The 13253-nt window shown below is 36.0% G+C and overlaps 1 protein-coding gene across 9 annotated transcripts in view; it reads right to left on the reverse strand.

Annotated features, from left to right (window-relative positions):
- TMEM232 (transmembrane protein 232) overlaps positions 1-13253 on the reverse strand; it is a 206212-nt gene that overhangs the window by 174543 nt on the left and 18416 nt on the right. For 6 of the 9 annotated variants that reach the window (XR_008300028.1, XM_053225600.1, XM_053225577.1 and 3 more), the window contains exons 3-4: positions 12257-12392; positions 542-653 (exon numbers count right to left, since the gene is read on the reverse strand). Coding sequence is in view for 5 of the 9 variants with exons in the window: in XM_053225600.1 (XP_053081575.1) it covers positions 542-653; positions 12257-12375 (231 nt within the window). In the remaining 4 variants the exon portion in view is untranslated. Of the gene's footprint in view, positions 1-541; positions 654-12256; positions 12393-13253 lie in introns of those variants that run through there. The other 3 variants (XM_053225633.1, XM_053225622.1, XM_053225635.1) reach the window with 2 other exon arrangements.

The following is a 13253-nucleotide window of genomic DNA, read 5'->3' on the forward strand; positions in this document are numbered from 1 at the left end:
CTTCTTGTTCTGTTTTGATATGTGTTTAAAAATCTGGAAATTAATGGCACACTCTTAAAGAATCTCTTTTCTACAAGTTAGGTGAATAATTTGTTACACAGAAAGAATAGAGTATTCTGAATAGTTTGTTACACAGAAAGAATAGAGTATTGCGGGCATGTATAGTGAAGGTTTAGGAAATCTTCCTTTCTTCTTTGGGACACTTCATATCTCAGTCAACCTTTTTTTTAGAAAAAAGTGGAATTTTCATAATCAAAAATTTATTCTCCAGACTTTCATACTTTGTGGCGAGCCCTTGGTCAAGTGTCAACAGCTACATTTCCCTTTAACTTATGGATAATCTCCACCTAAAAATCCATTTGACATTGAATTATTTGGCTATAAGCTTTAACTTTATTTTGCATTAGTATCTTTAACTATGCTTACTTATAACTTTAAAAAAGTATTTCTTATTTTTCCTTTCAGTATTTTGGAACATGTAGCCACCCACCAACTAGAACAGAAAGTCCATATATTAAGTAATCAAAGAGTGTACTATTACCTTACATCTGAGGATATTTTTTCTAGCTAGGTCCAACAATTCTTCCTTCTCTTTTGGATTTTTTGTTTCGTTGAATCTCAAGATGAATTCTTTTGTGATTGAAAATGATGGCCTAAACCAAACAAATCAATAATTATAGCTAACAGTTCCAAATTTTAATTTGGGACTACCAGGGACTGGGTGTAACACTTTTCTTTTAAAAAAGTACTTTACCTTAATAAAAATGTTTCATACACACATATAGAAATCAGTGAAATAAAAAGAAAATATGTGTACAGACCTCCTAGACTGATCTAATCATGATCTTAGATTGAGAAACAGAATTCTCATAATGTCAAAGAATTTTGTAGTCTCTGAAAAAAAAAAGTTTCTGAAATGGTTGCCAGAAGTCTTGTTGATATATGCCTTCTTCATAGGTAAAACTCAGCACAGCTCCAGTTATGTTGAAGACTAATTTATCTCTTCATGTATATCAGTGTAGGTTCAATTTAAGCTAAACCTTTATTCCCTCCATGCAAGTAGAATCAGTCCAACTGCGGTAAAATGAGCGAGGGAAGAAAGATGTATGTGGTAAGGTCAGAGAGGTGACAAGTAGCCAGATTAACTCTGGATGAGATGGGAAGTTATTGCAGGGTTTTGATTAGAGGAGTGGCATGATTTAACTTAAGTTTTAATAGGATCATTCCAATGTCATATTGAGAGCTGGAGTGTGGAAAGGTGGGAGGTAGCCAGGGAGGAGGCACATGCATACTTAGGTGAGAGATAACAGTGGCTTGGATCAGATTAGAGCAATATCGGTAAAGAGAAAAGTTTGGATGATGGGTATATTTTGACATTAGTTCCAGCAAGACTGCCTGAAGAATTAGAAATTAGGCATGAGAGAAAAAAAAGAATTCATGATTGAACTGAATAACTGGAAGGATGGAACTGCAATTTTCTGAGATGGGGAAGATTGCTGGAGAAGCAGGTTTGGGGTGAGGGCAGAGAATAAATTCAATACTGGACATATCATGTTCGAGATGGCCATAGCCATCCAGGCGGGGACATGGAACAGGCAATCAGACATAGGAGTTCAAATTTCAGGTGAAAAGTTCAGGCGAGATACATCAATTTTGGAGTCATTACTGAGTCATTAAATATACATATGGTATTTAAGGTCTTGCCAATGAAAAGGAACCCCTGTGGGAGTGCATAGAGAATAGATGAGCATTTCAAAGAGAAGTGGGAAAAATAAGTTGAGGGTGTATGCAAAAGAATGAGGAGAGTGATTATAATGATATACCATAAGATTTAAGATGAGCATGGGATCAAAAGTGATATCAGAGGAATGATGAATAGCTGATAGAATCAATGAGTTCTTTATTTGTGTGACCAAATAACTGTTGGAGTCATGCCATTAGAAGGAGTGATCTGGAAGAAAAAAAACCCACATTTTTCAAGAACTACCATGTTCAGAATTTCGTGAAATAGTTGCTTTGTGGTCACAGCCCTTTTCAGGAGACAGACATATGTAAAAGTAAAGACAGTGCCTTATGATCACAGGATGAGGAGAGGTAATGGCATGGTGTCCTATAAACCAGAACCAAATATAGATATCCCAGTGAAGAACAATTAATGAAATAACCAACTCTTTAACTGCCATCCTAAAATGTGCATTTATTCGGTCATTCATTCAGTAGGCATTTAGTGACCATCTCCTGTTAATCTTGGAAGTGGGGATACAATGATGGAATAAAAAGCCCTGCCTTCAAGGAGCTTACAGTAAAATAGAGGAAGAGTTCAGGTTTAGCACTCTGGTAGCATTGGCATTCTGAAATGAGTAACTCCATTCTTGATTTTGTGTTCTCTATTTCACTCTCCATCTTGGAGACAATCTGCTTAGATAAATACAGTGAAGGTTGGCTGAAAACTCTTTCTCAATAGTCACCTAGGATGACATATCTTTGATCCACATGAAGACTCCAAAATAGCTCTAATCTTCACATGTGTACTAAATGCTATGGGAATTTCAAGAAGGTTTCCCCTTTATGCAGTTAATCTTTTATAAATTTCATTAGAAATTATCTTTTTTAAAATATGAACATAACAGTGCTTTTCATAACAAACCAAACACGAAGGGATGCATAAGAAAAAGTTAACACACTTAGACTCCCAACATTACTGCCTCCGGTCATACCCATCAGAAATAGCCAAGATCAATGGTTTAGCGCGTATCCTTGCATACCTTTCTCAATGTTCACAAACATAAACAGACCTATAAATAATTATATTTAAATAAATGGAATCATGTATATAGCACTGTAGCATTCTTTCTTCATTAAATTTATTAGACATGGCTCAAGTTCAAATGATGCCAATATGCAGTAATATGGATATACACAAATGCAACAATTCCTTTATTGATTGACATCTCCCATTACTTCCTGTATAATTTTGTCCACCCAAACTGATGCCATAATTTTATTTTTTTTAATTTTTTTATATTTTTATTTGAGAGACAGAGAGAGACACAGCACAAATGGGGGAGGGGCTGAGAGAGAAGGAGACACAGAATCTGAAGCAGGCTCCAGGCTCTGAGCTGTCAGCACAGAGCCCAACGTGGGGCTCGAACTCACAAACCATGAGATCACGACCTAAGCCAAAGTCAGATGCTTAAGTGACTGAGCAATCCAGGCGCCCCTGATGCCATAATTTTAAAAAATCCATGGGGCGCCTGGATGGCTCAGTCGGTTAAGCCTCCGACTTCAGCTCAGGTCACGATCTCACGGTCCGTGAGTTCGAGCCCCGCGTCGGGCTCTGGGCTGATGGCTCAGAGCCTGGAGCCTGCTTCCGATTCTGTGTCTCCCTCTCTCTCTCTGCCCCTCCCCCGTTCATGCTCTGTCTCTGTCTCAAAAATAAATAAACGTTAAAAAAAAATTTTTTTTTAATCCTTGTACATGGCCTGATATTTAACAGGTACACACTATTCTAATTTATCTATCCCCATAGTATACGTAAGTGATGAATCACTGGGTTCTATACTTGAAACCAACACTATATTGTATGTTAACAACTGAAATTTAAGTAAATAAATTTAAAAAAGAAAAGAGTAAATATAGGCATTTGAAAAGAAAATATGCTTTAGCTTCCCACACTCCAACTTCTTCCCACATTCTAATTTCTTCAAAGATAAATGTAATCTATTATAAGTATATAAGTGCAGTCGTATGGAAAAGGAAGTAAATAAAGATCATTCTAATTTTACATATACAGAAAATATACTTGGCATGAATACCCTACCTAAACTATTTATGTTACCTGTGAATTCAGAATTATTTTAGCTGACAATTCATTTGTTCAGCAAATATTTAAGGGAAGTCTCCTACATACAAAGTATTTTGCTATATACAGAGAGGGCTAGAAGAGGAATCAGACTTGGCCTCAGAGAGTTCCCAATGTGGGAAAGAAGTGAGATGCAACAAAAAGATGTACTAAGAAAATAAATAAATAAAGGAGGGGCACCTGGGTGGCTCAGTCGGTTAAGCATCCAACTTTGGCTCATGATCTCACAGTTCGTGAGTTTGAGCCCTGCATCAGGCTCTCTGCTGTCAGTGCAGAGACTGCTTCGGATCCTCTGTTCCCCACCCCCCCGTCTCTTTGCCCCTCCCCTGCTCGCATTCTCTCCCTCCCTCTCTCTCTCTTCCCCCCCTCTCAAAAATAAACATTAAAAAAAAAAAGGAAATGAAATCATGTGAGAGTTTAGAAGTAGAAATAAATTCCTAGTCCTGTAATCTTGGTTTAATCACTTAATCTGTGTGAACTATCATTTTTCACCTGTGGAAATGAGGACAACATCTTGTAGAATTTTGAAAAGTATCATTGCAGTCTGGTTCCCAGTATATATCAAGTGCTGGATAACTGTTAGTTATAAGCATTACTGTTTTGGGTTAAAGATCCAGAAAAAGCTTCTTTGCAGAAATGGCACTTAAGCTGTAACATGAATACAAAGGAACTGGAATGTGACAGAATAGCAGCTGTCCTTTCAAAATTCTTTATCTGACTTTTCTTTGGCACATGATCACCTAGCTACTCTATATTTCCCAGTCTTTCTGGCAGCTAGATGTGGGCATATGGCCAAGCTAATGGGATGTGAGCAAATGTAATATATGCAAATTTCAGGTCACCTCTAACTTGAAGGCACACCATTTTCTCTAGAATTATACCTTTTTTCCCTCTTGTGGACTGGAACACAAATATAGCGCTGAATCAGCTTTGATTAGGCAGATGAGTACAACACCCTGTGAGATAATGAGGGTCCTGAGTTTTCTCACTAAAAGCAGGGCTGTCCTGTCAGCCTAGACCCACTGACTTTTTATGTCAGATAAATACATTTCTATCTTACATAAGCCACTGAAATTAGTGGCCTCTTTCTATAATTGTTTCCAATTTACCCTAACTATTGCAAATGGGAACAAAGAGAAAAAATAAAGAATTTAACCCAGCATAAACAGACAGAATGCTTAAAATCAAGGTAGGAAATGAAGATGGAAATTCTGGGTTGAGGACAAACATAAATGGCATTGAAAGGTGGTCTGTGGCAGAGATTTATAGCTTCCTACATTGGTGTCTGTTCTCATTTTCTTACAAAAAGATTCTTTCTTGCAGTTAGATATGCCTGTATGTCTATGTTTCAGCCAGTAAAATGTAAGTAAAATTCAGATAGTAGTTCTGGGAAGTTTACTAAAAAGGGGGAACAGACCCTTCTGCCCTTTATCCTGCTGCATGAAGCATGACTGTGATAAGTGGAGCTTCAGCAGCCACGATAAACCCATGAGATTGCCTTATGTGTAAGCCATGTGCGGCAGAGCAGACGGATGGAACCTAGGTTCCAGATCACCATACCAGCTCTGGACTGACTACATTCAGAGAAATAAATTTTATTTTTATTTAAATGGCATTGCTATTTATGATATTCTTAGTTGCAGTGGGCACTAATTCTACGTTATGCACAGGTTTTTAAGTTTTATTTAATAAATAAAAAGGAACTGTTGTGCAGAAGAATTATGAGATTACACTGTACTTTAGGATGTCTAAACTCAAAGTCATATGTTGAATAGTTTTAAATGAGGAGTCACTGTTGGGAAGCCACTCAGCAACTATTTCAACAATGTAGGTAAGAAGTAAAAAAGGTCTGAACTACAGTTTGGGCAATACAAATGAGGAAGAGTAAATGAATATGAAAGATTAGGTGGAAGCTAAACCAATAGGGCTTGATGACTAACAGGATGTGAGAAGAATTGTGAGAGTGGAGGTAAGATAATCTCAAGGCTTTGAGCCTGCACAATCAGTAGTAGAGAGCTGACATTAGGACAATAAGATGGAGGAATAAGGGTAGATGATCTGTGCTGTTCTGGACAACTGATTATGATTTACCTGTGAGGCATCCAAGTGGAGAGGTCTATGATCCAGACTTGTGAGGCAGGTATTAGGAAGTGGTTAGGATATGGAAATGAAGATTTCAGATTCAACTACTATCACTGATATTCAAAGCCACAAAATTTCAAGAGGAAGAGTACTGAGGAAAAAAAAAAGAGTCAAGGGAGATCTTTGGACAAATTCCATAGTTAGAGGCAAGAAGAAAAGAAGAGACAGTGAATATAATAAAAAGAGATTCAGGGGAACACTACAATGGAATTCAAATATGTGTATAATTTGGGGTATAAATTCCTTCTCTGAGAATTGTCCATTACTTATAGTCCCTACTGAATCAGTAAGTCCAGCTTCTATATTAGTATCATATGATCCTACCTCCCTGACTGTAGCTGATTGGGTCACATCACCTGTCTGAATCAAGTTAGGCCACTCTAATCCTCTCTACAGGGATTTTAAATAATTACCTGATACTTTAATTAGTTGATGTTAGAGTGGAACAGAAATGTTAGAGTCTTGTAGAGCCAAGAGGTGGCTTTTGCTGAGAGGCCATTCAAGACAACAAAGCACCCCAAAACAGAAAGCTACTTGGTCACCATTGGAGCACCCAATCAATGTTTGTTAGATTATTTACTAATGTATAGCCAGAGCCGCTATCTTTTTCATGTTTCTAGTCTAGTATAGATGCAGACTACATCTGTCAAGTTGACCATTTTATCTCTTGTATCAATTAGAGAACATAATGAGTACTGAATGAATGAATGAATGAATGACGCCTGGCTATGCCTTCTGCTCTCAGGTTCCACCAGACAACCCTGTATCCTTCCCTTACATTTTCCTTTTGCCTAAGTTAATTTGATGTTGTGTCTGTTCCATGCAAACAAGCAATTCTAGACTGAGACAGCAAAGAACAGAATGTAGAATAAGACGATGACCAAACATACATCTGCAGGGAATCAAAACTAAGGACAAAGATCAAAACTAAGGACAAAGAGACCACTAGAGTTAATATTTAGAAAGTGAGTGGAAATCTTTAAGACAGTAGTGTCACTAGTGAAACACTGATACTGAGTTGAGTTTAGGGATAAGAAAATTCTGATGTCTGAAAACATTCCGCAAAATTCAAGCACACAAAGCTTATAAGGTCTCCATGATTAGTGCCTGTTTTGGCCATAAATATTGTGCAGAGTCTCGGATTCACTTGACTTCTGCCTGCATGATCTCCATGGCCAAACACTGAGCTGCCTCTCCTCTTCTACATTTGGAGTAGCCACCTTCTGGGTGACACAAGCTGGAAGTATGGTAAGTAAGCACCTATGGGGTGAATCTTGATGAAGGAAAATGCTAGACAAAAAGGAACAAATGATATGAATAACCCTACTCATTTCTCCATTCTGTGGACTATTGTGAGATGTGGCTTCTCCTTGAAAGCTGTCTTAAAAAGTCCCATATGCCAAATATGGACACGTCTGTCCTGTGTCTCATTATGGCAAGATGCGATTTAGTGCTCCAGAGGGTAATGCATCAAGGTTTCCTGTCTCATTTTCCTTTTTTTTCCACCTTTAGTGAATTGACCTTGCATACCTTACATAAAGTATTAGAATTCTAATCCTCTTCTCATATTCTACCTTCTAGTGACTTGGGCTAAGACAGTGGTATAAGCCTAAGTATAAGAGGTCTGTGGTTTCTAAGATTTTGCAAGACTTTTTGTACCCTCTACAGACATCCTCATCAGTAGCTACTGACCTCTCATTTGGGGTAATACATTCTTTTTTTTTTTTTTTAATTTACATCCAAATTAGTTAGCATATAGTGAAACAATGATTTCAGGAGTAGATTCCTTAATGCCTCTTACCCATTTAGCACATCCCCCCTCCCACAACCCCTCCAATAACCTGTTTTTTCTCCATAGTTAAGAGTCTCTTATGTTTTGATCCACTCCCTGTTTTTATATTATTTTTGTTGCTCTTCCCTTATGTTCATCTGTTTTGTCTCTTAACGTCCTCATATGAGTGAAGTCATATGATATTTGTCTTTCTCTGACTAATTTCACTTAGCATAATACCCTCCAGTTCCATCCATGTAGTTGCAACTGTCAAGATTTCATTCTTTTTGATTGCCGAGTAATACTCTATTACATATATATATATATATATATATATATATATATATATATATATATACACACACACACACACCACAGCTTCTTTATCTATTCATCCATTGATAGACATTTGGGCTCTTTCCATACTTTGGCTATTATTGATAGTGCTGCTATAAACATAGGGGTGCATGTGTCCCTTCAAAACAGCACACTTGTATCACTTGGATAAATACCTAGTGGTACAATTGCTGGGTCGTAGGGTAGTTCTAGTTTTAATGTTTTGAGGAACCTCCATACTGTTTTCCAGAGTGGCTACACCACATTGTATTCCCACCAATAATGCAAAAGAGATCCTCTTTCTCCTCATCCTCACCAACATCTGTTGTTGCCTGAGTTGTTAATGTTAGCCACTCTGACAGGTGTAAGGTGGTATCTCATTGTGGTTTTGATTTGTATTTCCCTGATGATGAGTGATGTTGAGCATTCTTTCATGTGTCGGTTGGCCATCTGGATGTCTTCTTTGGAGAAGTGTCTATTCATGTCTTTTGCCCATTTCTTCACTGGATTATTTGTTTTTTGGGTGTTGAGTCTGAGCAGTTCTTTATAGATTTTGAATACTAACCCTTTATATGATATGTCATTTGCAAATATCTTCTCCCATTCTGTCGGTTGCCTTTTAGTTTTGCTGATTGTTTCCTTCGCAGTGCAGAAGTTTCCTATTTTGATGAGGTCCCAGTAGTTCATTTTTGCTTTTGTTTCCCTTGCCTCCGGAGACGTGTTGAGTAAGAAGTTGTTGCGGGCAAGATCAAAGAGGTTTTTGCCTGCTTTCTCCTTGAGGATTTTGATGGCTTCCTGTCTTACATTGAGGTCTTTCATCCATTTTGAGTTTATTTTTGTGTATGGTGTAAGAAAGTGGTCCAAGTTCGTTCTTCTGCATGTTGCTGTCCAGTTTTCCCAGCACCACTTGCTGAAGAGACTGTCTTTATTCCATTGGATATTCTTTCCTGCTTTGTCAAAGATTAGTTGGCCATACGATTGTGGGTCCATTTCTGGGTTCTCTATTCTGTTCCATTGACCTGAGTGCCTGTTCTTGTGCCAGTACCATACTGTCTTGACGATTACAGCTTTGTAGTATAGCTTGAAGTCTGGGATTGTGATGCCCCTGCTTTGGTTTTCTTTTTCAAGATTGCTTTGGCTTGGGGTCATTTCTGGTTCCATACAAATTTAGGATTATTTGTTCTAGCTCTGTGAAGAATAGGGGTAATACATTCTAAAAAAAACTACATTTAATACATAATTACATGGGTTCATGCTCTTTATGGCCATCCAGATCCTGTCACCATATTTTTGGCTAAATCATCTATAGTCATCCTCAAATTCTACAATATATAGGTCTCAGGATAAAATTAACAGGCCTAATTAAAATTTAGAATTTTACTTAAAGGCTTATAATAATTCAGATAAATGAAAAACAAAGCCTATAGACAAAATAAACAAATGATCAGAATATAAATGTGAAGTCTAGAAAAGTTTCTTCTTGCTGCTGACAACACATATTGAGAGCCCATATTATAAAGCTAAATTGTATTATGAATGTATACTTATAAAAATCAGAAATATTAGGGGCGCCTGGGTGGCTCAGTCGGTTGGGCGGCCGACTTCGGCTCAGGTCATGATCTTGCGGTCCGTGAGTTCGAGTCCCGCGTCGGGCTCTGTGCTGATAGCTCAGAGCCTGGAGCCTGTTTCAGATTCTGTGTCTCCCTCTCTCTGACCCTCCCCTGTTCATGCTCTGTCTCTCCCTGTCTCAAAAATAAATAAAACATTAAAAAATTTTTTTTTAAATCAGAAATATTATATAGATAGGTACATGTATAGTATTTTTAAATATTTAGAGCATGTATTTGTAGAGCACATTTTACTATCTATAAAAGTGTCAGAAACATTAATAAAAAGAAAAAATTGGGGGCTTATTAACATTTTAGGAAACTGAAGACTCTGGCCTTCCAGATATAAAAAATATTTCTATGAAAAACATGTAAAATAATCTAATAGCTTGACTAAATCTTCCTTATGTAAGACTTACATTCACTTTAATTCTTTCCAGTCACCTAAAATAAATGTATATATTTGGTGTAAGTCTTCAAAATCTTCTGGTCTTCACCATCTCTGAGATGAAGTAGAAAAAGCAAAACAGACTATACACAATAAAATAATCTTAGTTATAAAAGAAAACTGTGACAAAATAGTAATACTCTGAACCAGTAATCCATTGTAAGATTGTGTGATTTTTCTCTGTGGTCCAGAATAGACTTCAGTACCTCATTTGAAAGATTTACAAGCAGCCCTAAATGTGTCTCTAACAGAATCCACACTAGGCCTGCAAAAATTCATGTTTCTAAGGAAGAATAAGTGAAACAAATACAATATGAGGCATATGACAATTCATGTAACACCTAAGAAGGAAAACAAAAGTGATGTCCCTTCATACAAGACAGTTCTCTGCTTCATCTCAGTTTGTGCCAGGAACAGAATCTGGTTTCCCTTGGTACAAGGGGTCATGGAGAGAAGACCAAGTATGTTTTCTAAGTGACTGTGCAGTACGAAAAACCCAGAGCTTCCAAGGTACAGAAAACTTGGACTCCCTTCACATTGTCTAACTAAATACCTGAGGTAAAAGCAATCAGAACTAATCCCAATCCTTTCTCTCTCAACTCCAGGGATATGTAAAGAAGCTGCCTTGGTGCTCAGCAGAGAAAGAAAGAGAAAGGAAAAAAAAAAGTGTGTGTGTGTGTGTGTGTGTGTGTGCGTGTGTATGTGTGTGCGCGCGCGCGCAGGCTGCTGAGATCAGTCTCAATGCAGATTTATACTCCAGGCAGATTTTAAAACTCAATTGGTAAATATGGTAACAAGAGAAGTAGTCACGTGGAAAACAGATCACATATCAGAATAAACTGTTCCAAACACTACAGTAAAAAGAGACCAAAAAAAGGAAAATACAGACTAAAGAGTGAAAGGTGAAATATACAATGAGATGGTCTAATATACATGTAGTCAAGATTCCCAGAAGGAGAGAAAAGAGAAAATGAGTTGTCAAGGTAATTTCTAAAGAAACAATATCAGATAATTTTTTAAGAATTATGATACAGTCCACAGATTTAAAAGGTTTGAGACATCCAAGCAGAATAATTGTTTAAAATTACATTCTGACACACCATAGTAAACTGCATAAAGTGGAAGACAAGAAAATTTTGAAAGCATATAAGTGGAGGAACACAGATTAATACGAAAGAAATAGCACCAAATTTCACCTAACTTCTCAATAGCAATAATAGAAGCTATGAGTAGAAGGACATTAATCTGCTGAGGGGAAAAAAGGAATGAAGAAATAATTATCAATACTAAAACAATTATCAGTACGGATTGAATTAAAAACATAACACTGACTTAAGAAACCAACCAGAGATACATGAGTTAAGTATAATTACATTTTTATTTATCTGGAAAATGCAACTTTATATTCATGTATATTAAAATCAAAAAATGAACTGAAATGATATCTAGCATAATTATTTTAGTTGGGAGGGCACGTGGTCAAAGATTTTCAAGTTTATCTGTTTGTTGATCTATTCTTTATTAAAGAAAGGTATTTGAAACAAATGTAACCATATGTCACCATGCAAGTTTTATTATGTATTCTATAATTCTCTTTACTTTCAAGTTTTTAAAATTTTCTTAAAATCACACACAATTTTTAAATTATCAACAAACTTTGATCTAATGACTTCATTTTAGAAACTTTACCCCAAGGAAATAACTTGAAATGCAGAAATAAATTTTCTCTTGGCTTAATTTGAAATAGCAAAGGACACAGAAATAACTGAAGTGCTTCACAATATAGTAGTTATTAAATACTTTCTCTTTTGCACTTCATAGATTATTATGGCAACTTAGCAGACATATATGTTTATAGGAAAAATGCTGATTTTAAACAAAAAGTATACAATTCAAAATTTTAGAAATATATGATCATTGCAAATTATGAATCCATTTATTTACAAAATAGTAAACCTTAATATTTTTATCCTTAGTTATAGAATTATAGGTGATTTTTAAAAAATTATTCATAACAATTTGTACTTTCTAAATTCTACAAAGCATATGGGTCTGCTAGTTTAATAACATGAAAACTTTTTCAAACTTACTTTGATTTATTACTCCTTCTTTTCCTTAAATTTTGAAAATTCAACGTCAAGAGTTTTTCATGATAAGAGGAAGATATCACTGCTAATTTACTAATCATGGGTGATTTGTTGACAGGCATAGTCACAGATCATAAACCTAAACAGAAATATTAAACTTTGTATTAAAATACAAATGCACTCACAGTACCAAATAATACATTACATGCAAATTCATGATTTGTGGGGAAAAGGGTGGTAAGAAGGAAAATCAGGCTGAAGAAAGAAATTACATTAAGGAAGAATTTAAATTTAATTTAAAATGTCAGACCCAGGAATCAAACCCAACTTTGAATTGAAAACCCATGTGCTTTCTATTATGTTACTATTTAAAACTTATTCTTTCATATAATATTTAGCTTTCATTATACTTCAGCTGTTTTGTCAGCAAAACCATTGGAAGATCATGGCATCATAGTTCAGAGGATAAAATCAAACTGATTTACTTTACTGCTCTGTGCCTCAGTTTCTGCACTTGTACAATGGGAATACTACCTCCTTACAGGGTTGCTGTAGGAAATAAACAGGTGCATAAATGTAGATTGCTTAGAATTGAGCATGGCATATAGGAAGCTTTCTGTACAGGCTTGTGATCATTATTAGATCACTATGCTTTCTATTTCTTAAAATTACTTGCAAATTTTTCTGTCCTCTGTCTTTTTTTTAGCATTTAGATTATGTTTTCCCTGCTTGCTCTCAAATCCAGATGTATTTTCCTTTTTAAGTACATCTGAATACATTTTATGAGTGTATGACCCAAATTAGAACATACTATTTTTGTTTGGTAGAGCATTTAAATAGCAAATGAAGTAATGAAATAGGTAGTCAAGTTTTACATTGAATTGTTTTGCACTTCATTTTTAAGCTAGCTAATTTTTAAAACTGATCATTATATTAGTCAAGGTTCTGGCAGGAAGCAGATGGCAGACTCAAATGGAGTAAATGAATAAAGAGACTCAAA

This window comes from Acinonyx jubatus, chromosome A1 (genome assembly GCF_027475565.1).
Source record: "Acinonyx jubatus isolate Ajub_Pintada_27869175 chromosome A1, VMU_Ajub_asm_v1.0, whole genome shotgun sequence".
NCBI classification, from domain to species: Eukaryota; Metazoa; Chordata; class Mammalia; order Carnivora; family Felidae; genus Acinonyx; species Acinonyx jubatus.